The sequence below is a fragment of the Trichosurus vulpecula genome, chromosome 1 (genome assembly GCF_011100635.1).
Source record: "Trichosurus vulpecula isolate mTriVul1 chromosome 1, mTriVul1.pri, whole genome shotgun sequence".
NCBI classification, from domain to species: Eukaryota; Metazoa; Chordata; class Mammalia; order Diprotodontia; family Phalangeridae; genus Trichosurus; species Trichosurus vulpecula.
In genome coordinates, this window is record NC_050573.1 from 276,755,008 (window position 1) to 276,779,186 (window position 24,179).

A 24,179-nucleotide genomic window follows, 5' to 3' on the forward strand; every position below is an offset into this window, starting at 1 on the left:
AGTAAAGCACTACATAAGTATAAGCTATAATTAAAGCTCAAATTGATCTTTGATCTTATCGATTTGGATGTTCCCTCCAAAGATGCAGATTGTAATTTATCCATGCCTGATCATCCTCTGTGGCTCTTATCCATGCCCTCCCATAACTTCACCACAAAAGATCCACCCAACAGGCTAAATGCCTTATTTGCTTTATCCTGACATTACAAGGGTATTGATGGAGCCTGTCTACACTATTCCTCACCCTTGCTATATGACCATCCCATTTTTTTCCTGTCATGCTACTGGGGACTGGGCCTAATTTGGACCTGTTTCCTGGTAGTTTAGGTCTCATATTGAAATGAAATGAAATATTTGTAGGTCTGAACAGTTAACAAAGATGTACTTGCCCATAGCAAAGATATTCAACAAGGATTTGCAGTAAGGACACAGTGAGGTGATTTAGTTCCCCTTCCTCTAAGTTGCCCATCGTGGTCTATTAGCCAGGCATCAGACAGGGGACTGGAGTTCCTTGTGTTTTTTTCCTCATATGACCAGGAAGTTGTTGTCAACAGTCAATCAGTCAATAAGCATTTAGGAAAAACCTACTATATATCAGGCACTATACAAAGAAGGGAATCCAAAGCCTTTAGTCCCTAGAACCAATTGAGTTTTGAGAATGGTTTCAATACCTTTTAAGACAAAGAACTAGCCTCATCCACTACATACGGACTCTCATGGATATTTCTCCTACTCTACATACAATTCCTTGGTTACATCTTTTACTCTCATTCTTCCTTGAAGGTCCTCATTGGCTCTATGTTTCAGCCTGCTCATACCTACCCTACACTTCTTTATTGCCTTCTATGTAATACTTATTTTCAGTTCTTCAGACTTTTGTGTTCAGTGTTTCACAGTCATACAACAATATTGTTAGAAGCTATGTTTAATATGATTCCATAAATGACCAGTTCCTGCTGCTTGGAGAGGCAGGTCAGACTATATTAACCCCCTATACAGGAGCACTTCCCCCATGACAAATGGAATCAACTATATGGATCATCATGTATAAATTTCTGTGACCCTCCATGTACTTAGACTTGCCAAACTTTATTCTCGCATGGTTCCCCTTCCACAAAGTAAGCAAAAACTCGGTCCCCCCCCCCACCATTGCATTCTATAATCAAATGATTAATAAATTTATAATTTCCCTTTCATTAAGCAATGATTGAAACAATTCGGGCTGCTTGAAAAGGGAGCAATTTTAACATTGGCAGGAAGGAAACAAGCATATATTAAGTGCCTACTAAGTCCCTACACAGTGCTTAGCACTGTGCTAAGTACTTTACAAATATTATCTCATTTGATTCTCATAACAACCTGAGGAGGAAAGTATTATTATGATACCCATTTTATAGTGGAGAAAATTGAGAAAATACAGAGGTTAAATTACTTGCCCATGGTTACAGGGCTGGTAAGTGTCTGAAACTGGATTTGAACTCAGGTTTTCCTGACTCCAGGTCCAGCATTCTACGCATTCCATCACTTTGCTGCCATGAACATAAGATCCTGGACCTAGACATAGAAGATGATCAAGTCCATCCCCCTCATTTTACAGATAAAGAAACTGAGGTCCAATGAGGTCAAATCATTTGCTCAGATCCCAGAGACTAAATGTCAAAGATGAGATTTATATATACCCAGATTCTTTGACTCCAGAGTCAAGCTCCTTCATGCTTCCTCTCATATTCTGACCCAGGAAAAAGTACAGATAAGTAACATGTTAACTCAAACTCTATATTATTTGTTGTTATTCACTTGCTTCAATCATGTCTGAGTTTTTGTAAACCTTTTGGGGTTTTTTTTAGCAAAGATACTGGAGGAGTTTGTCATTTCCTTCTCCAGCTCATTTTACAGATGAGGAAACTGAAGCAAACAGGGTTAAGTGACTTACCCATGGTCACACAGCTAGTAAGTGTCTGGTGCCAAATTTGACCTCAGAAAGATGAGTCCTCCTTACTGCAGGCCCAGAACTCTATTCACTTTACCACCTAGCTGCCCATATTAACCAAATAAGAAAGCCACAATCACCATCCTGCAAAACATGGTTGCAATGAAGTTTTTGTATATTTTATGTCAACTGTGTTTTTTGACCAGGCTACAACAGAAACCAGGTTACACAGAATGCTTTTCTGGTTCTGATCCTCTGAGAGTCATTCTTTATAATGAAAGTGTCTAATTTTATGTTCTCTCTACATGAGGTAAAAGAAGGTGAGTGAAAGGTTAGAGTACTTTTTGCCTCTGCCATCAAGCAGTAATTTTAATCAAAGACTTGAACAAAGACATAGATAACAAAAACAAAGTTGGATGATAAAAATGGTATGAAAACAGTGGTAGGATGCATTTTAAAAAAGATTAAATTTAACACACATAAATCTAAAGTCCTTCATTTTTGTTAAAAAAAAGAAACCTAAAACACATGTAATCTAGGGAAGTGTGTCTAAACAGCAGTTCATGTCCCAAGAGATGTGAATTTCCATGCACTGCAAGCTTATTGGCTTAAAAGTGAATGTGATCTTAGGCTGCATTCATAGAAACCATAAAAAGCCTCTAGAGCACAAGAGGCAGAGCCCTGCTCTCCTCTGTACTAATATGACCACACCTGGAGCTTTGTGTTCAGTTTTGGGTGCCACATCGTAAGAAAGACATGAACAAACTGAAATGAATTCAAAGGAAGGCCTCCAGAATATTGAGGAGAGTCTAAGTCATGCCACACAATTAGCAGACATGCTCAGGCATGAATTTTCCCTGGTGTTCATTTGGGGAGCAACAGTGGAGATCTTGAGTAGACACCACACACACACACACACACACACACCCCAAAGGAAGACACAGATAGAGACATATATAGCAAAAGACACAAATGCAGATGCCAGGCTACGCAAAAACCTGTACATCCATGCTGAATTTATAGGAAACCATGTGTATTTAAGGGATTTCTCCAGACAGACACATAGAAGGAGAAAAAGAGAACCTCTGTGGGAGTAAGAAGAACAACGTTCAAAGCCTCATTGAAAGAAATTCAGAGTCAAGGTAGTCCATCGTCATTCAGACGAGCAAAGATCTGTGGGGTGTACCATGTATACAGTCCCAAAATGGAAAAAGGATAAAACTGGGGAAATCTCTGACTTGTCCCTTAGCTAGCATAGTGACATGGACCAAATAAGTAGAGAGGGAGATTATATAAAACAGAGACAAGTATTGATTGGTGCTCTTTAGAAAGAAGGTGGGAGTATTTTCCTCACTTTAGAAGGGTTCAAATATAAATAAGCCCATTCTGAAGTTTTAATGGACAAAATACAAAAGTTGTTCTCTATCTGATATCTTGTTATATTTAATGCTTGCAGGGGAGCTAATGGTCTTTAGAGAAAACAAAGAATATTCTGATGTATTATTATCTTCACTTTATAGATGAGAAAAATGGGAGTCAGAGAGATCAAGTGACTTTCCCTTATTCACAACTCCACTAACTACTGTGGCATGGAGTCAAACTCAAGTCTGCAGTCTAGCAAGCCTGCTGTTGTGTGTGTGTGTGTGTGTGTGTGTGTGTGTGTGTACACACACACACACACACACACACATACAAACACATATATGTATATATATATACACATATATATACACACATATATATCACAAATTCTGACTTAGGGGCAACATGATCTAGTGAGATTATTACTAAGAGAGTATTCTAAGGGGGAATTCAGTCCATTTTGTCAGGGGCCCAAATAATGCATGGGCTTCACAATACTATTGATAATTTTAAGGAATTAGGCATTTTAACTTAGAGAAAGGAAGATTTAAGGGAACATGATAGCTATCTTCAAGTATTTGGAGGGATATCATGTGCAAGAGGGATTAGAATTATTTTGTTTAGCCCAGAGCACACAACTTGCAGTGATGGATTGAAGCTGCTGATATCCAAAAGTGCAATGAGCTGCCTCATAGAATAATGAGTTCTTTTTTCATTGGAGGTCTTCTAGAGGCTAGATGATCAGGTGTAAGTGATGTTGGAGTTGGGATTCTTGTTCCAGTACAGGTTGGCCTAGGTAATTTCTGGGATCCCTTCCAGCTCTGAGATTCTGTGATTCTATTATTTCAGTTATCCAACAGTTTTCCCCACTTCTCTACCTCAGACATTCTTATCTAGATGTGTACAAGGGGGCATGTGTTTACTGTGTGTTAAATTGACACACATACTAACCTACTAGAAAAGGACCACCTAATGTCCCAAACTACCTACCAGAACAATCTAGACAACAAAAGATAAAATATTTTAGAAAGCCAAGAAACAGGGTTGAAGATATCTACGTGACTCCTTTTCTCAACTGTGTTCAAATTCCTTTTTGATAATTCGCACACAGAAGTTAGATATCTGAGTTCTGCTTTATTTTTACTGCCCATAGAGCAAAATAAGATTTTGCTACAACGTAGGAAGTTAAAAGTTCTCTTAGAACCATGGAAATCACAAGAATGGAATTTAACTTACGGAGCAAGAGGTCTTAACCATTTTGGTGTTGTGGACTCGTTTTGGAAGTCTAGTGAAGCCTAGGGATACCTTCTCAGAAAACATTTTTAAATAATTGTAGAAAAAGCTAAATTTCAGTGATAAGTTACTGAAAATAAAGATTTTTTTGTTTTTTAAAATTTTACTTTAGACTCAAACACCGGAACACAAATACAGAATAAAGAATACAAAAACATATCATAAACTTAAATACAAAGTAAGAAAGGAAAAAAAAAAACATGTGCATAGCAGAACATAAGAGAGGACTGAAAATATGTAACAATAAATTTTCATTTCAAGAAAGCCTGTATGATAAAATACTACACACTGTGTTAAGAGCTGTCCATATTTTCTTTGCTTCCTTGTAAGTTTTCTTTTGTTTTCTGCTGTACAGTTTTTTACTTTGTTCTCCACCCCGCCACCCCAAAGGCTACAATTAAGTGTGGGTATATTTCTCTATAGCTATTGATACACACACACACACACACACACACACACACACACACACACACACATATATAAAGACATATAGTTTCCGAAACAAATTCTACTCCTGATCTTTGTTTTTATGTTTGTGCATATCTCGTTTCCTATCTCTCCTCCTTCTCTACTTTACTGCCACCTGATACCTTGCCATCTTATTACAAGTCTACCCCCTTCCAAGGTTTCCTCCTCTATCCTCTCATTCCCATAAATCTAAATGCCTTTTTATAGGCCCCTATAACCTATTCCCTCATCCTCCCCTCTAGAGATCCCTCCTTTATCCTCATTCCAATTGATCTAAACAACATTCTATACACCCCCTTTTACCTATTCCCTTACCCACCCCTCTAAAGATCCCTCCCTTGTCCTCTCCCCCCTCCCTATCCCCTTACCATTTTGTTTCTTATCAATTTAGAAGACTTTTATACATACACATATACATATACATATATATGTATTGTTCCCTCTTAAACCCATTCCTGATGAAAGTGTGTTACCAGAACAACCAGCCCTCCTCTCCCATCTAATTCCTCTACATCGATTCTTCCTCTTACACCTCATTTGTACAAAATAATTACTTTTTAGCTGTTCCTAAATGGTTTTACTTTTTAAATTCATATCATACTCAGGTTTACCCCAATCTTTCTTATGTGCTACCCAATTATTAATAAGAATCTTAGACATATGTTTTGCATTTTACATATATAAAAAGTAAACAGTCCGTCTTACTGAATCCCTTTTAATCAGTCTTTGGAATGTACCTTACATTTCTCTTGGCTCTTGTATGTCAAATCTTCTTTTATGTTCAGTTTTTTTTTAACAAAGTCTTGAAAGTCTGACAGTTGATCAAATGTCCATTTTTTATCATTCAAGATTATGCTCAACTTTGGTGGATATGATATTTTTGGCCAGAGCCCAGTTCTTTTGCTCTTTGATGTATAGTGTTCCAAGACCTACAATCCTTTAATGTCTCTGCTGCTAGGTCTAGTGTGATTCTAATTGTGGCACCATCATATTTAAATTGTTTTGTTCTTGTTGCTTTTAATATTTTATCCTGGAGCTGTGGGTTTCAGAATTTGACTATAATATTCCTACGAGTTTACCTCATAGGATCTCTTTTAAGTGGTGATCAATGGATTTTTTTTCTATTTCTATTCCCCGCCCCCCGCCCCCCACCCTTTGTTCTAATGCATCAGGACAATTTTCTTTAATTATTTCTTGTATTATTGTATCAAGATTGTTTTTTGGATCATAACTTTCGGTTAGTCTGATTATGTTGTTGTTTTCTCTTCTTTTTTTTTTACACTTTAAAAACCATTTTTAAAATCATCCACGTAAGTTGAGCTTGTCAGTTGCTTCCATATGATATAATGATGTTCGAGGTAAATAGGATGTCACAGTCACAATAGTGCCTGAACCTGAGGGCCAGCACAGGAGCTGGTGAAGGCAGATGTAGGTGTGCCTCTAATTGTTCTTCACCTGCTTGAATCCAAGCTTCCTCCAAATCCTCTGTAGGGCCACTCTTCCCATGAACAAGGTGATAGTAAAATTTCGTTTGTACCAGTCTCTGTTATAGTACATATGCTTCTGAAAATTTTTACTTAAGAATTCCTTATAAAAATCAGCCATTTCTTCTGCATTCAGTGTTATTTTTTTTTATCTGTTTCATCTTTCAATGCCAGACCTCTAACTTTCAATTTTGAGTAAACAAATTCTTCTTTTTCCTTACTAAATGTCTGATTCTGGTTTTCCCAGTATTGTTGGTTCCATTCTTGTGTTTCTTGTCTTAATTTCCTAAGCTGCTGTTCCAATGGAGATTCATTTTCAGGGATGTAAAATTTGATCTGTCGAAGGTTTGAGTATCTATCCAGGGGTCCAATCCAATCATTGCAAGATTTTCTGGTGGGCAGAATCCTAACGTCCGGCTATGCGTCGAGTCCTCGGGCTCTGCCCCTCTTTCCGAACCCTCGGCAGGCGAAGCCGTGGCGGGGCAGCCAGAGGAGCCCCCGCCTCCAGCCCGGCCGAATAGCCAATGGCGTCCCCTCAGCCCCGCCTCGGCCACGCCGCTTTATGGCAGTCTCTTAAAATGGCAGCCACGGAGCTGTTTTCTCTTCTTGATCTGTTCTCCAGGTCTGTTGTTTTTCTTATAAGATGTTTCACTTTCTCTTCTATTTTTTCATTATTCATATTTTGTTTATTTCTTGATCTCTTATAATTTCCTGCCTTCACCTTGCCCAATTCCAATTTTCAAGGTGTCATTTTTTTTGCATAAGATTCTGGATCTCCTATTCAAATTGAGTGACTTTCCCTACATAATCTTGTTTTTCTTGGATTATTCTTATTTTTTCTTTAGTTTTTCCTCCATCTCTGTATTTTGATTTTTAAAGTCTTTTTTTAAGATCTTCTATGAATTCTTTTTGGGCAGGTGACCATTTGACATTACTCTTTGGGATAGAAGGGGGTTACTTTACTTTAATATCCCCCTCTGAAGATGAACTCCGGTCTTTTCTATTCCCATAGTAGCTTTCTATGGTTGGATTCTTTCTCCTTTGCTTGTGCATTTTTGTGGTAATAACTTGATTTTTATAATCGCCTCTAGCCCCGGGGTATGGGAAATGGTGCCTCTTGCCCCAGATCTTCAGTTCTTCCCTCTAGCCTGGAACCAAAGCCAAACCTCCAATCTCTTGTGAGTACCCACAGCCACCCCCCACACCCCTTTCAGATGCAAGCTCCCCTCACTATCCCAGGTGTGAAAGTTCCAGTGGCTGGGGCAAGGCAGTCTCCCAAACCAACTAACCCTAGGGCTTGCTGCTTGTTGTTAAAGTGGACCCTATCCTGGAGGTGTTTACTCTTTACAGGGACCAAACCTCATCCTGGGATTTTTCTTCTCAAATTGTCCCAGGAAGACCCCTGTTGTGCCCCTATTCTTATTTATTTTTACCCGCACTTTGTTTGCCCTAAGGTGCTATTTTATCACTTTTTGTGGGAGAAAATCTTGCGAGCCTGGAATTTTCTGACGTACTCTGCCATCTTCCCAGAATCCTCTCGATACTTTTTTCCCCAAGAGAAGTTGATGAATCTTCTGAAATGTATCTATGGACCCTTTTGGGGATTCCCAGGTTAAGAACTCTGGCTCTATAATCATAGAGTTAAAAGAGAACTTTAAACATTTCTCATCTCTTGGTTTATCTTCTTGATTAAACCTTTCCAAAGAAACCCATTCTCTTTTAAAAGCTCTTTCAGGAAAGAGAGCCACACCTCTATAATTTCATGATACCTTAGAAATTGGATAACATGAATAATATTAGTTCACACTTGCATAGAACTTTGGGTTTTACAAAATATTTGCCTCTAAAACAACCATGTGTAGTTGGCAGTAGAATATTATTACCTCCTTTTTACAGAGGAGGAAATGGAGAATCAGAGACATTAAGTGACTTGCTTTCATTTACACAACTACTAAGATCATGGACTCAAAGCCATTTAGTTCTCCAGTCTAGCAAACCTATGGTTAATATTAAGCCTGTCTTAGACCTCCTTCAAGGAAACCCCTACCAAAAGGGCCCAGACCCTCAGGACTGGCTTCTGGCAAATGACAAGCATATTATCTCTGTAAGGTTTAGTTACAGGGGAATGCCTGAACATTCTGTAACCATCAAACAGATTGTTAAATTTTCAATGTGATCATTTGTATCTCAGAAACTATAAAACACTACAAATCAGGGATTGATTATAATTTTCTTGATTTCTAGACTTAAGAAAGTGGTGGAGAAAATTCTAATATGCAGATCAAACTTAAAAGTATGTGGTAGGTACATATCGTCTCAGAGAGCCACTTGTTAAACATTTACTAGCACACCTTTGCTAATTGCCCCTTGTTAGAAGATCCCCTCCACTGTCCCTTCATACTAGGTCAGAAAAGGGCATATGTTTAAGGGGAAATGTGCTGTCTACAATAATGGTTTGGATCCCATTCAACAGTGTAAAAATGAGTACTTATTATATTTTTTTCTAAATATATGTCCATGGAAATATTTGTAACAATTCATATAGACATTTTTATAAGATATTAATCTAGATAGTATCAACATTTTTAGTTGTGCATAGAAAAAAATCAATCAATGCAAATACCAAATAGTATTAGTAATTAAAACACTATAACTAAATTATTTAACTTCAAAGCATTTAATAAAATTGATTTTAATTGGTCATGACAACTAAAAGAAATAGCCTCAGAGAAGCTCTATTTTGCTTCAAGTAAGGAATTCTCTATTTAATAAATGAGTCTTTTACTAGTGGGATACAATAGACCTTTGAGTCCATATTAAACCTTTTTGTATGTACCAGGCTTAGCAGAGAAAAGAAGCTGCTTCGAGAAGATTACTCAGCAGGTTTGCACAGAAACCTAAGTGGTTGCATTGGTTTGTCAGCTTCAGATGGAAGATGAGACACATTCCCCTCTCCTTTCACTCTTCCCCTGCAAAGACTGAAGCTCAACATGAGCCTGAGAGGACATTCCTGGGCTAGAACTAGAGTTTCAACAGGGTGAATCCATTATCTTAAAAGGAGGGGAGGAGAAGAGAAGAGATATTACTTTACCAGCCAAAGAGGTAACTTAATAATGCTTGGCTGAAAAGTCATTGTAAAGAGAATAAATTAGTGTTGTGCCCACAAGCCATGGCCTTGACCATGAAACCAGGATGTGGCCTAGTTATGGTATTTGAGTATAGTAGAAAGAGCCGTCTTGTCACCCATCCCTCCCCTTCTACAAGGCCATAGAATATCAAGATTATTTGATAATCTTTCCTATGGGGGAAATAAAGAACTGATTCTTCAGGGACCTTCATGATATCTCTGTGACATAGGTACTTCTATCACCATTTTATTGATGATAAAATGGGCTCAAAAATAATACTAACTTAAAATTTCATAGGATTTTAAAGTTTCCCAAGAGTTTTACACATAATATCTCATTTAGGTCTCCACAACTCTGTGAGGTAGGCACCGAAAGCATTGTTATCCCCACAGCTGAGGAAACCAAGGCATAGAGTTCCATGTTCACACAACTGGTAAAGATCAGAGGCTGGATTTAAACCCAAGTTTTCCTGAACCTATGTCCTTCACTCTACACACTGCATTAGATAACTAATAAGTGCTGGAGGTGGGAGTGGAACTCCAAATTCAGTGTTTCTGATTCCTTCACAAACTCTGACTTAGTGTGGAGAGCTAGCCATGTGCCCAGTTTCTAGTGAATGCTCTTGCTTCTCTCCCCCCAGTTCAGATTGCATCTGAAACAATTCCCATTTTGAAGGAACTGTCCAAGAAAGACCACCTCTGAGAGTGGGGAGAGGAGAAACACAGCTTCTACTGCTTCACCTATTGAATATAACCCTCTTGATCATTCAGCAGCTTGAGCTCTAAGGAGGAGAAGAAGAGAGTAGAGGATAGAATGGTCCACAGGATAAAGAAATAAAGTGCTTTAGTAGCCATACACAAGTGCAGGAAACACTTTACTATACCACAAGATCCTTATCCATAAGGCAGTCTTCACTTGCCTCTACAGGCAGGCTGTGAAAATAACTGATGGGCAGATATCATTGATATGTTGGTTGTTTCTTTCTCCCTTTTCTTTTGTAACCTTTGTTACAAAGGATGGTTCTTTTAGCAAGTGAAGGAAAATGGATTTATTAGCAAATAAGAGTGATAAAAACAACAACAACAAAGCATATGATTTCATTACTATAGGGAATTCCCAGATGAGGTAATTCCCTCTACAAATATAAGTTTCAGAGGAGGTGTTGACTTACAAATCTTGGTTCAGTTTTCCAGAACGTGATGGGTTAAGCATCTTGTCTAAGGAGACAAAGCTAGAATAGTATGTGTCAGAAACAGGACTTGAAACCAGGTCTTCCTGGCTCCAAGATGCTCTCTCTGCTCTCTTTCCATACTATGCTGTCTCCAAGGACATGACTAAAGATAAGATTTTTAAAAAGAAAGAAAAATCGATGACAGTGGCAGGAAAATACATGGAATCACTTGTACACTTGAACATTGCCCAACATCCATGTCATCATTAGCCTCAGGTTCTCACCACCTAAAATTCTGTATGCACAAAGCTTAATTCTTGGATTTGAATTCAACTAAAATATGCACACACCATTTTCATTTCATCTCATGCGATTGGAATTAAGACTTTTCATTTCAACAGAAATCATTTCAATCTCCTGTGCTTATAAATGAAATGTGAAAAAGAGAGGTGAATCTGGCACAGAATAGTTTAGTTCCTTTTTAGAGATGAAGACAAGGGAGATGTCAAGAGAGAAAATTTTCATGTTGAATTCAAGACCCGGCCTGAGCTAACATTCCTGGAACCTGAGGGTTATTCATCTCACAAAGCCAAATTACCTTTACTTTTTGCCACCCTTAGGATGAAACATGACAGCTGTTGATCTCCTTGAGTGTTTTTAGCACTTTGAGGGCAATGATCTGTGGAGTGTGATACTCAGTGGAGTAAGAAAGGCAGACATTTCAGAAAGACAGATGGATGTTATTGAAAAGAGAATGATATCCTTATTGATGGCACCCTCAGGTGGCTCATTAGTAATATTATTCACCTGCTTCCCCTAAGTCAAGGGAAAAAATGTTAAGGAGGAAAAACAGTAGTAGGATTAAGGGTGGGAATGCAGGGCAATTTACAAAAAAGTAGTTTCTTTTAAAAGAGGATTTTGTGATATTCTTTGAACACAGGCATTCTAAAGCAGATATATTTCAATAGCTTGTAAACATGAAGAATTTATGGTTGGCTTTCATGTCCTTTTAAAAGTCATTCACCATTAAAGTAGACCCGGTGTGATTAGAAACAGCCATTGGAAGAACATTAAAAACAGGTCTGTGATTTTTATGGGACAGCCAAGGCAAAGTGTTTCTCACTTCCCCCTCTTCCAAACCCCCAATGTTAAACATTCCAAAGAATTAATATGTGTGTAATAACTTGGTTTCATTTCCTCGGTTAGAACATTAGACATCACCATCTCTCAGAGTTTTACCACTCTCAAGATTTATAATTAGAAATTGGTGTCAATAATCTCCACCTATTCACACTAACCCTCCTCTTCAGCCTTATTGTGACCTTCCATTTCTTTGTTCCACCCCTATTTTCCCTGTCCACGCTTTCAGTTGTCTCCATATCTGCCCTTAAGCCTATAGTTAACCAATTAAATGGTTCACTACATGCATTTTCTCCCTGATTCTCCCTCATTCTCAACCTGTGAATCATCAGTCTTAAGGAACCCCTATCATAAATTTCTCTGGCCGGTTTAATTCATAGCTATTTAATATTGTTGAAGGAAATCTCTTATCTACACTGGCTTTATCTGCTAATACTTCATTACAGAACCTCAGCAGGGCCAATAAATATTGGTCAGTCAATAAACATTTATTTAGTGCCTATAATGTGGCAGACTGTGTTAAGCATTAGGGATACAAAGAAAAGCAAAAATCGTCCCTGCCCCCAAGGCGTTTACATTCTAATGGTGGAAACAATGTGTAAATAACTAGTACAAGGGAGATTTTTGTACTGTCAGTGGAAAGTAAGCTGAGTGGGAAGGCATAAGCAGGTGGAAGAATAGAGAAAGACTCCTCCAAGAAGGTGGGATTAAGTGTTCAATAAAGTTAGGAAAGCTAAAAGGTGGAGTGAGAAGGGAGAGTATTTGTGTGTGAAGGACAGCCAATGTAAAGATAGAGATGTGGGAAGTGAAGTATTGTATACATATGGAGATAGAAACTGGAATATCATGAGGAAGGAACATCAAATAGGTCAGTGAAGCTGGATCCTAAAATATGTGGAAGAGTGTTAAGTAGAAAAAGACTGAAAATATTGAAAGAATCATATCATTTTTAAAAAATTAAATGATTAATCAAGGATTATGTATTTGTTCCTAGAGGTAGTAGAATTGTGGAGGAGGAGGGTGAAATGTTTGGACTTACAATTTAGAAAAAATTACTTGGGCAGCTGAGTGGAGGTTAGATTGTAATGGGGAAAGATGTGAGGCAAGGAGACTGATTAGAATGGTACAGTAATAGTGGAGACATTTTTATTATATTGGCCCTGCCTACCCATGAACAATTAATATTTCTCCAGTGATTTAAATCTGATTTTATTTATATAAAAAGTTTTAAAAGTAATTTTGTTCATCTAGTTCCTGGGTTTTCTTTTGCATGTGTACTCCAGACATTTTATACTGTCTAGAGTTATTTTAAACAACTCTTACTATTAAATAAGTCTCTTACTATCTCTTCTTGCAGGGTTTTTTTGTGATATATAGGAATGCTGATGATTTATGTGGATTTACTTTATATATCCTGCTACTTTGCTAAAATTATTAATTGTTTCAGCTAACTTTTTAGTTGAGTCCTTGGGAATTTCCAAGTGTATCATCATATCATCTGCAAAATGAAATGGTTTTCATTATCTCATTTCCTATTCTGATTCCTTCTATTTCTTTTCCTTCTCTTATTGTTATTGCTAGGATTTCCAGAAAAATATTGAATAATATTGGTGACTATCTGCATCCTGAGAAAGAACTGATAAATTTAAATATGTATAGAATAATTTTATATACATATACATAGACACACACGTATGTATATGCGTATCTGTATGTACATACACACACATTTGTGTCTAATGGTAGCATCTCTAGGGTGTGGGAGAGGGAAGAAAAAAGGAAAAAAATAATGTTACATGATAACTTTATTATATGTTTAAAAGGAATAGCAAGTTGTATGTAATAGATTTGTAGTTTCATATGCAATCTTTTTTCCCCTCTTCTACTATGTTATGGAAATGATTGTTTTATTTCTTAAGTTCAAAATAAATAAAAAAGAATAATCCAAACAAGAGGTGATGAGACCCTGAACTAGGGCGATGGCAGCGTGAGTGGAGAAAAGGGGAAATATTTGAGAAATGTTTCAAAGGTAAAACAAGAAGATGTGGCAATGAATTAAACATGAGGGGCAAATGAAATTGAGAAGTGGAAGCTAAACACCAAGGTTGTGACTGAAAAGATGATGGTGCTAGCAACAGGAATAGAGAGGTTCAGAAGAAGGAAAGGTTTTGGGGGGAAAATAAATGAACTCTGTTTTGGATATGTTGAGTTTAAGATGCCTGTGGGATATATAGCACTAAATGTTGAAGGGTAGTTGATAATGTGGATTTAGAATTTAGGAGAGAAGTGGTAGGTAGGTAGATAGGGAGAGGTGGGGAGAGACAGAGAGACAGAGAATGAATCTGGTAGTCATCTTATAGAGATGATAATTGAATCCATCAGAGCTGGAGAAACAGTAGAGTAAAAAGAAAAAAGATCCCAGGATGAGATTTTGGGAGCACCCATAGTTAGTTGGCATAACATGAATGAAAAACCAGCAAAACAGACTGAGATAGAGTGATGAAGCAGATAGGAGCCTAGGAGAGAACAGTGTCATGAAAACACAAAGAGGAAAGAGTGTCTAGGAGGAAGAAATAAATGACAATGTCAAAGGCTACAGAGAAGTCAAGAAAGATAAGGACCAAGAAAAGGTCATTAGATTTAGCTATTAAGAGATCATTGGTTAACTTTGGAAAAAAGTTTCAGGTGAATGATGAGGCCAGAAGCCAGGTGACACAGGGTTTAAAAGAAAGTGAGAGGAGAAGTTGAGGCCATGTGTTTAGATGCTTTCTCAAGGAGTTTGTCCATGAAAGGGAGAGGAGATATATGATGAAAGCTAATGAGAGTAGGATCAGTTGAGGATTGGTTGGCTTGTTTGTTTTTGAGGATGGGAAGACCAGGTGTGTTTGTAGCCTGCAAGGAGGGAAGGAGTCAATAGATCAGCATCGTTTGAAAATAAGAGAGAGAATAGGGATGACTGTGGGGACAATCTGTTGGAGAAGACTGGAGGGAATGGGATCAAAAGTGCTTGTAGAGAAATTGTCCTTGGACTAATATGGAAATGTTTTACATAATTGCATATGTATCACCTATATCTGATTGCTTACCATCTCAAGGGGGTTGGACAGGGGAGACAAGGGAGTGAGGGAGAGAGGGAAAGAATTTGGAACTCAAAACTTTAAATAAAAATTTTTAAAAATTGGGAAAAAAGGAACTACATTAAGGGGAAGAAAAAGAAATTGTCCTTGGCAAGGAGAAGGGTTAACTCCCCATCACAACCAGCGTTGAAAGAGTAGGATGCCTGAGTAAAGTGAAATGAAGAGGAACAGAGAAAGGGAGCTCATTGTGAATGCCTTCAGATGTTTTAGTGAAGTAGAAGTGAGGTCCTAATGTGAGAAGTTGGCAGTAGGTAGTACAGAGGAAAGCTTACCTGTGCCAATTCAATAATTTTGCTCCAACGTTTTTAAATTTCCTCACTCATTTTCCAGGTATCTTCTACTTTCCCATCACACCAATTCCAGGGGTACCTCCACATTTATATCAATGTCATATGTAATCGAGAAAATTGAAGCCATTTGATGTGATTTCCCTCAACTTTCCTCCATTCCTCAAAAGTTTCTTTGAAGCATCACCTATAGCTAGTTCCCAATTAATACTAAGGAATAGTAATAAAGAATCCCCCTGAAGTGTCACACTGTATATTTCAATTGGGCTGAAATCAAATACCATGTTTTACATATTATAACTTAGATTATAATATATACATTATATAACTTACATAATTATAACTTAGAATAGTATAAATTCTAATACATGTAACCACTTCAGGAGATTCATTACTATCTCTAATTAAGTCCTAGATGTAGTCCCTTTTCTTTCCCTCTGGTCACAGAAGAAGTCATATCCTTACTTATCTTTATGGCTAACCTCTCTACCTTGATCCTGTTCCATCCCATATTCCATAGGGTATTGAACCCATCAGCCATTCCTGTATGCAGCCAATTGACCCTACTAGCCCATATTTCTCATTCCCTTCACTGGTAAACTTCAGAAAAAGTGGACGCTCAATGTCTCTGCTTCCTTATTACCCACTCTTTTCTCAAATCCTTACACCTGTGTTTCTGCCCTCATCATTTCTTGAGAAAGTGCTGTCTCTAAGGCAACCATGACCTCCTTAAGAACAAATGCAGTGGTCTTTTTTGGTTCTCATCCTCCTTGACTTCTGTAGTTTTTGACCTTACATAGTGGTCTAGTGGCAAGAACATGGGCTCTAGAGTTGGTAGATTTGGATTTGAATCCTGACTGATACTTATATGAGTCTCAATTCTTTATCTTCAGAATAAAGAATGTCATAAGATCTTAGAGGTTATTGAGCCCAACTCCTCATTTTACAGATGAGGAAACTGAGGCAAAGAGATGTTAAAAGATATTTCCAAAGTCACATAGCTAGTCAGTTTCTGAGGCTGGATTTGAACTCAGGTCTTCCTGACTTCAGGCCCAGAACTTGATAGAGTAATAAAGCTAAATGATTTTAAGCTCTCTTTCAGCTCTACTTCCTATGCTCCTATTTATCATAGTTTTATTTTAATGGAGCTAGAGCCCAAATGGTTTACAAGCAGAAGGCTGAAAGGGGGAGGTTTCTCTCCCAGAACCACAGTGAGCTATGTGATTTTAAGTAATTCACATGTGCTATGCATTCAGCTCCATAAAGCAGCCTTCACTCAGTCCCCCAAGTGGCCATTAAAATCAATGACGGGAGCGGGGGGGGGGGGGGGCAACTAGATGGTGCAGTGAGTAGAGCACCAGCCCTGGAGTCAGGACGACCTGAGTTCAAATCCAACCTCAGACACTTGACACACTTACTAGCTGTGTGACCTTGGGCAAGTCACTTAACCCCAATTGCCCTGCCTTCCCCCTCCAAAAAACAAAACAAAAACAAAATCAATGACAGGTAATCACATAGAACTCCTTGGAGAAAGGGACAATTCTAGTGCAAGGCATTACTATGTCCCATGAGAGGGAGGCATCAAGGTATATCAGAAATAGTAGTGTTTTTGCAGTTAGAAGGAAGAAAGGAAAGAAACAGGCACTTATTAGGCATCCACCACGTGCCAGGCACTTAAAATATCATCTCATTCAATCTTCAACAACTCTGGGAGGTAGATGCTGTTATCCCCATTTTATAGTTGATGGAATTGAAGCCGACAGAGGTTAAGTGACTTGCCCAGAATCACACAGTTGGTAAATATCTGAGGCTGGATTTGAACTCAGGTCTTCCTGATTCCAGGCTCAGTACTTGATCCCCTGTGCCATTTTGCTATTAGAGGAGTAGGCCTTCACTGTCCGCTCTGCTTTTAGCAGCTGTGGGAACCAAAGTAAGATAGTTTCTCTTTGGATCCCAATGTTCTCTTCTGTAAAATGAAAGAATTGACCTTCATGATCTCTCAGATCTCTTAGAACTCTGAAATCCTATGAACAGTATGTTTTGCATGTTTGTATGTGTCATTAAAGGCAAAACCAGCAAGAGCAGGTTAGATTTCTCACCTCCCATAGCACCCAGAACACAGAGATCTTCAGTGACTGTGAAACTCATGAGTAAATGGGTTACTAGTAATTTACTCACCTTTTTTATAGCAAACGGCAGAAACAGGAATATGTTCTTGAAGAGGATACAAAATGCTTTAAGTCATTTGCTTGAAGGCAAGCAAGTAACAGTGTTCATTATTTCAATCCATGTAAATATTTCAAATGATTGTCAGATGCTACTGTTAGCTGACTAATACTAGATGCATTTCTCTAAACTATTTACCTACCAAATTACTGAGTACCAGCACTCCCCTACTTACACATATTCAATTAGGAACAACAGCTTATATGTAAACCGTTACTACTACTCTCCTCTTCGCTATTTGCTATGGGGCAGAAACTTGAATGACAAATAAACATACATTAGAAGATAGTATTCAGGGGCAGCTGGGTGGCGCTGTGAGTAGAGCATGGGTTGTGGAATCAGGAGGACCTGAGTTCAAATTCGGCCTCCGACACTTGACATACTAGCTGTGTGACCTTGGGCAAGTCACTTAACCCCAACTGCCCTGCCTTCTCCTCTCCAATACACACACACACACACACACACACACACACACATATATATACATACATATATATGTATATATACACACACACACAAACATATATGTGTATATATATATATTTTTTTTTTCCTTTTTGACCAAGTACTCAGGGACTACTCCCATACAATTTTCTAGCAGTGGTAAGTTGCATCTAAAATTGAGATATAAAAAATCCACGTGTAAAGAAAATGTTAGAGGGAACAAATTAGATTCAACCAGTTTCAGCTGAGAGTCACATAAATAACTATGCTAAACTACTAGTGACCAACATGTTTTGACACAGGATACGGAATATATCCAACAAAAGGGATGTGAGGTGATTTCATGCTTTGCAGACTTGGTTTCGGGATTGAATAGCTGATCCTTGCCTGGACTTATCTCTCTATCACTGGAGAGATTTGCCCATCAGTGCCCATGACAGACCATGAAATTCTGACATAAAGTAGGTGAGTATTGGAGAAAATTGCAAAGGGGGAAAATGGTTCAAAAGGGTAAGTATCTATATGTGAGAAAGATTATCTGAGAGGTGAAAAATGGAGGAGAAAACAAGAAGGGGAACAAGTACTGTATGTTTGAAGGAGAAGAAAGGAGGTGGTGGGAAAGGGATCTTCAATCAGACAATTCCTTATGTTGGTCACTAGTAGTGTAGCATAGTTATATAGTGCCCAAATATGACCCATACAAGATCTCTAGGGAAGTACAGATGTATTATACAACCTCTTCCCACTCTTCCCCATACCCTCCCCACCCCACACCCCTCACCACCAGAGGTACAATAGCTAGGGCCACATATAACAATACAAGACAATGGGGGAATCTATAGTCCACCAAAGTGAAGCTTCTTTTCGGACCCTTTTCTGATCCTTACCTATAGGCCATTTTCCCCTTCTCTCATATACTACACTCATTATAACTTGAACAAGGGCTGGGCCAGTCTGACCAATATAAATCATCATGGAAAGCACTGAAAATCTGGCTCAAATATCTGCTCCAGGTGCCTGGGTGACCTTGGACATAGTATTTTACTTCTCCCAGCCTCAGTTTCCTCGTATCTAAAATGAAGGAATTGGACTAGATGATCTCTAAGGTAATGTCTAACTCTAAATCCTCTGGTATAAGTAGAATGCTTGTTACTCATATGCACACATGTATATCTTGGTATTCTACATAAGAACCCACATCTATATTGTCCACTGAGGAGAGAGGAAACAATGGAATTGCATTTAAAAAGTGTTTCAATTTTCTGAAAAGATATCTTCTTTCCCCAGGCCAGTATCTTCTTTCCACTGAAAGCAGATTCACTGTATATGTTTGCTAGTGTGAAGAAAAATGGCAGCTGGTTCTGAAAGAGTTGATCTGAGCTGAAACTAGAATATAAAAAATCTAATCTGTCCTACAGACCGTCAATGTATTTATTTCTTTTCAAAAAATGGACTTGTAAAATCTCAACTTTGTGTTAGATACAATTTGCCATTTCTATAAAATTGTATATGGGTCGTTCCTCAGGACTTGGTTAAAGAAGAAAAACATTTAATGTCCATGTTTTTGTCATTAAAGTTTCAAGATCTCTTTAAGTTATGGAACCACTGTGACGGTGCCCCAAGTGAACACCTGAAAATAAGAACAGTGGGTCAAACTATGCTTTCATTCTACCTGATCACTTCACTGAAATCATTCTTGGGTCAAAAGATCCTTCGGTGTTTCTCTTTATAGATCTTATTGTGTCTTGTGAGTAAACTATTTGGCTACTAGTCATTATGTTTAAAAGTGCTCACTTTCACGTACACAGATGAGACCTCTGATCTAGATCCTTAGTTCATTGGTACACATGTCAGATGGTCAGAATTAAGGATTAAATTTGTGGTTGGAACAAGGTAAAACTAATTGGCCCACCTGAGAACCAAAATTCTTCAACCTTGACTTACTAATTAGCACGGTGCTATAACGAACTGAGATCTCAGGAATGAGTGGGAAGAAGAAGTAAAGAGGAAAACAGGAGACAGAAAAGTCAAATGGACTGACAATTAAAATGAGCAATTCTCTTCCCTCACAGAAAAATCTCTTATCACTTATGTATTCCTATAGCAACATTTCTCCCAGGACTTCTTGGAAAAAGTAACAACCACATCCCAGCACATTCAGGCTTTTGGGCCTTCCTGCACAAGATCTACACAGTTCAGAAATTTCCATGTTGAATTTATTAATTTCTTAAAAACAGCGAAAACAAGCTTTATGTAATAGAAATATGCAGGTTCATGTCCTTTCCTCTCTTTTTTTTTGTTCTGCTATGTATATAAAAATGCTTATTTTATTTGGTGATTGGTAGATCTATGATATGTATATATATATGCATGTATGTATATGTATTTATTTACATACATATATTTAAGTATGCAAAGGAGACCTGGAGTCAGGAGTGGGGATGGTTCAAAGGGAGATATGGACAAGCTGTGCAATGCTGTTATTACCATGTTATAATTAATATATAGTAAAAGCAACAAGTTATATACAGTATAAGTATATGTAGTATATCAATTCATGTACAATTCCCACTTTCTAGCCTTCTTTGTGCATGTAAATATTGACACTTCAGGATTTTCTAGTTCACATTTTCTTTAAAAAGACATACTAACCTGTATAGTGATTAATGTACCAGTGCATTTGTAAGATTTTTACTTGTTTTTTTCAATTTCAAGCTGGAGTAGTTAGGAGCCATTTGTGGCTATGTTATGGAAATGCTTGTTTTATTCCATAAATTAAAAATAAAGTTAAAAAAATAAATTGGGAATAACCAAATACTTAGGAGCCTTTGTATATTAGAAATAGGGAATAATGAAATTTCTAATAATTAGAAAAATGAAATTGAAAAATCTATTCTTAGCAAAGCTCACATGTTCTATCAGGAGTAGGGAACCTGCAGCCTCGAGGCCACATGGGGCCTTCTAGGTCCTTGGGTACAGCCTTTTGACTGAATCTAAGTTTTACAGAACAAATCCTTTTCCTAAGGGGATTTGTTCTGTAAAATTTGGATTCAGTCAAAGGGCCACACTTGAGGACCTAGAGGGCCCCATGTGGTCTTGAGGCCACAGGTTCCCCACCCCTGATTCTCGTTCCCCTGATTCTTCCAACTTTTTTTCCAGGCTCACTTCTTTTTTTCTCATCTCTTCTGCCCTTTTCCTTTCCTTCATCTCCTAAGTCTCAGGCTCTGTCACTCTCAATAAGTTATTAGGTCTTTTTTTTTCTGCTCTGTGTACTTTATTGTGCACCAGTGTTCTGATGGCTGCTGGGTAGTGGTGATTACTGTAGGTTGCCCTCAAAAGCAGAAGCCAATTGCAGTCACAAAATGTGGTGCCTAGCCAGAAATCAATATGGTATACACAAGATTGCTATAACATTTGGAGTTCATAGCATTTCACCACTTGGTGCCGGGGGCCCCTGTAACCTTTTGTTTTGTGATGCTGTCCTGTGTATTGCAAAGGCAGAAGCACAGGTGTATATAAATTTAAAAATCAACTTTGGAAGCAAAGTTGGTAAGCATGTATGTATGTGTATATATATATATATGCACATATTTATATACACCCATATTTACACATACATAGATATATACATACTCACTTACATGTATACACATAGGTGTATGTATACACTCACAAAGATAGTTTTTGTTTTGTTTTAACAGACCTGTGATTTCATAGCTATAGAGGACCAATTCATAGTGAGGGATTTATTCTACCAATGTATATCAAGACTTTTTCTGAAATATATAATCTTAGACAGTTGCCTAGGACACTGACAAGTTAAATTATTTATTCACAGTTTATATATATTTGGACTGAGCTATAATATCATTGGCATAGGATATTACCAGTGAGAAAACTCCCTTTACCAATGCAAGCAGACAACTGCTTTCAGCTTATAGTCTTAAAGCACAATAACTGGTACATAGTAGGCACTTAATAAATACTGTCAAGTGATTGATAAGAAAGTTGCTTGGGTCACAGCCAGTATGTATCAAAGAGGATATTTGAATCCAGGTATTTCTGACTCAGAGGCAAATACAGTTAAGTGACTTGCCCATGGTCACACAGCTAGTAAGTGTCTGAGGCTGGATTTGAATTCAAGGAGATGAGTCTTCTTGGCTCTAGGCCTGGCACTCCCTTCAAGTGCTTGAAGACAATTACGTAACTCAAAAAGGTTCTCTGTTCTAGACTAAATATCTATAATTCCTTTAACCATTTAACACACACGTGTATATGCACACACATACACATATCTATATATGTGCATATGTATGTATATATATATGTAAAATCTTAAAAGGCTTTCATGCTTATCATCCTCCTTTACACCACTGTTCTTAAAATGTTAAGTCCAACTGTGTAGAGAATATTCTAGATATGGTCCAATCAGGGAAGAATACATTGAGACTACAATCTCCATCATTCTGGACACTGTGCTTCCTTTAAACCAGCCAAAAATCACAGCAGCTTCTTCAGCAGACGTAACACATGGCTAAGCTTGCAGTTCCATAAAACTCTAAGACCTTCTACACGTAAAATACTGTCTAGATACACCTCCTCATCTTGTACTTGTGAAGTTGATTTTTTTAAATTTTGAGATAAGACTTTATGCTTGTCCCTATAAAATTGAATCCTGCTCAATTTGGCCCAATATTATAGCCTGTAGAGAGATCTTTTAGGAACCTAATTCTGTCATCTAGCATGTTAGATTCTCTCTCTCTCTCTCTCTCTCTCTCTCTCTCTCTCTCTCTCTCTCTCTCTCTCTCTCTCTCTCTCTCTCTTTCTTTCTCTCCCCCCTTCCCTCTCCCTCTCCCTCTCACTGTCCCTCTCTCTCAGCTTTGTGACACAGCAGCCAGGCACTACATTAGTCTGCTGTGAAACTGGGCTTCCTGGAAACCCTAAGAACAGCAATGCTGCCTACTGTATGCTGCTTGATCAGAGGCTAAGCTTCCAACCCTCCTGGAGACCCAACATCACTAAGGCTCCTGCCCCTGGTCATTGGGCTAAATGCAAGTACCTCAAGGACCAGGATGTTAGGGAGACTTTGAAGTTTTGACTCACCTTCTAGCACGAGCTGCACCTCCCATCCACATAAACTTTGTCTGGATTCATTCCACAATGGTTGGCATATTTCCAACCCTCTTACTCTTCCTATCCTAGGGATACTGAATTTCCAGTTTTGGAGAAAATACTGCCCTTTCCAGTCCCCTCTGTCTACTTCTTCCTTGCCATCAACCTCATCTCTACCTCTATAATGTCCCATTCTCTCTCTCTCTTCTCCTTCCATTGTATCCTCTGGGACTCCTTACCTATAACCAACAAATTTTCTTTCATTTTAAATTTCTTCTTCTCTAGCTCCCTCCATCTTCAGGACCTCACTTGATCCCTCCAAATAACATTACTTTTTGTAACCTAGTCCACATTTCTCCATTTTTTGTATGTTATTTGTCCTTCATTTTCAAAGAGGACCAATGCCATCAAGGAATGATGTCTTGATTGCACATGAATTGCATTATTGAGGCAAAGTTGCACAAAGTTGTCACTCATTCTCTTTTTTCAGAGCCATTGAAGTCCAGTGGCAAGACAAAAGTCAGGATTACTAGCGAATGTCTGGGATGCAGTTCATGACCTTGGTGTCTTTGAACTCTAACCAAGCTCTAAGTATTCCACAGCACCTGTTTCAGATGCCTTCATGGCTGTTGGAATAAATTGTTCTCATCTGCCCATTCTATTGGGGGAAATCTTCATGCTTGGGGCAGACCTCTCCCTAACTTTCTAATAGGTGTTGGCTTGTCAGTTACCCTCCACCTGGTTTAGCCTATCTGCTGAGACAGTTTTACCAAGATAGGCTTCTGTACATGCTATAGCTTCTTGGAGCCATAGGGGAGAGTTGGGTGACAGGTGGACACCAAAGGTGGATAAGCATCCCTAAAAAGGTCTCAACAAGCCTTCACACCAGAGGTTCTAGTCTTCAATAACCCTATCTAAAAGAGAAATTAAGTCAGTCTGGCATTATGTAAATATAACTCCTGGGCACTGCTGCTATCTTTGACCTTGGGTCAGGCAC

The 24,179-nt window shown here is 38.2% G+C and overlaps 1 protein-coding gene across 1 annotated transcript in view; it reads left to right on the forward strand.

Annotated features, from left to right (window-relative positions):
- CLVS1 (clavesin 1) overlaps positions 1-24,179 on the forward strand; it is a 191,741-nt gene that overhangs the window by 85,826 nt on the left and 81,736 nt on the right. Inside the window, exon 3 of the mRNA XM_036744062.1 lies at positions 6,940-7,118. Within this exon, the coding sequence (XP_036599957.1) occupies positions 6,940-7,118 (179 nt within the window). The remainder of the gene's footprint in view (positions 1-6,939; positions 7,119-24,179) is intronic.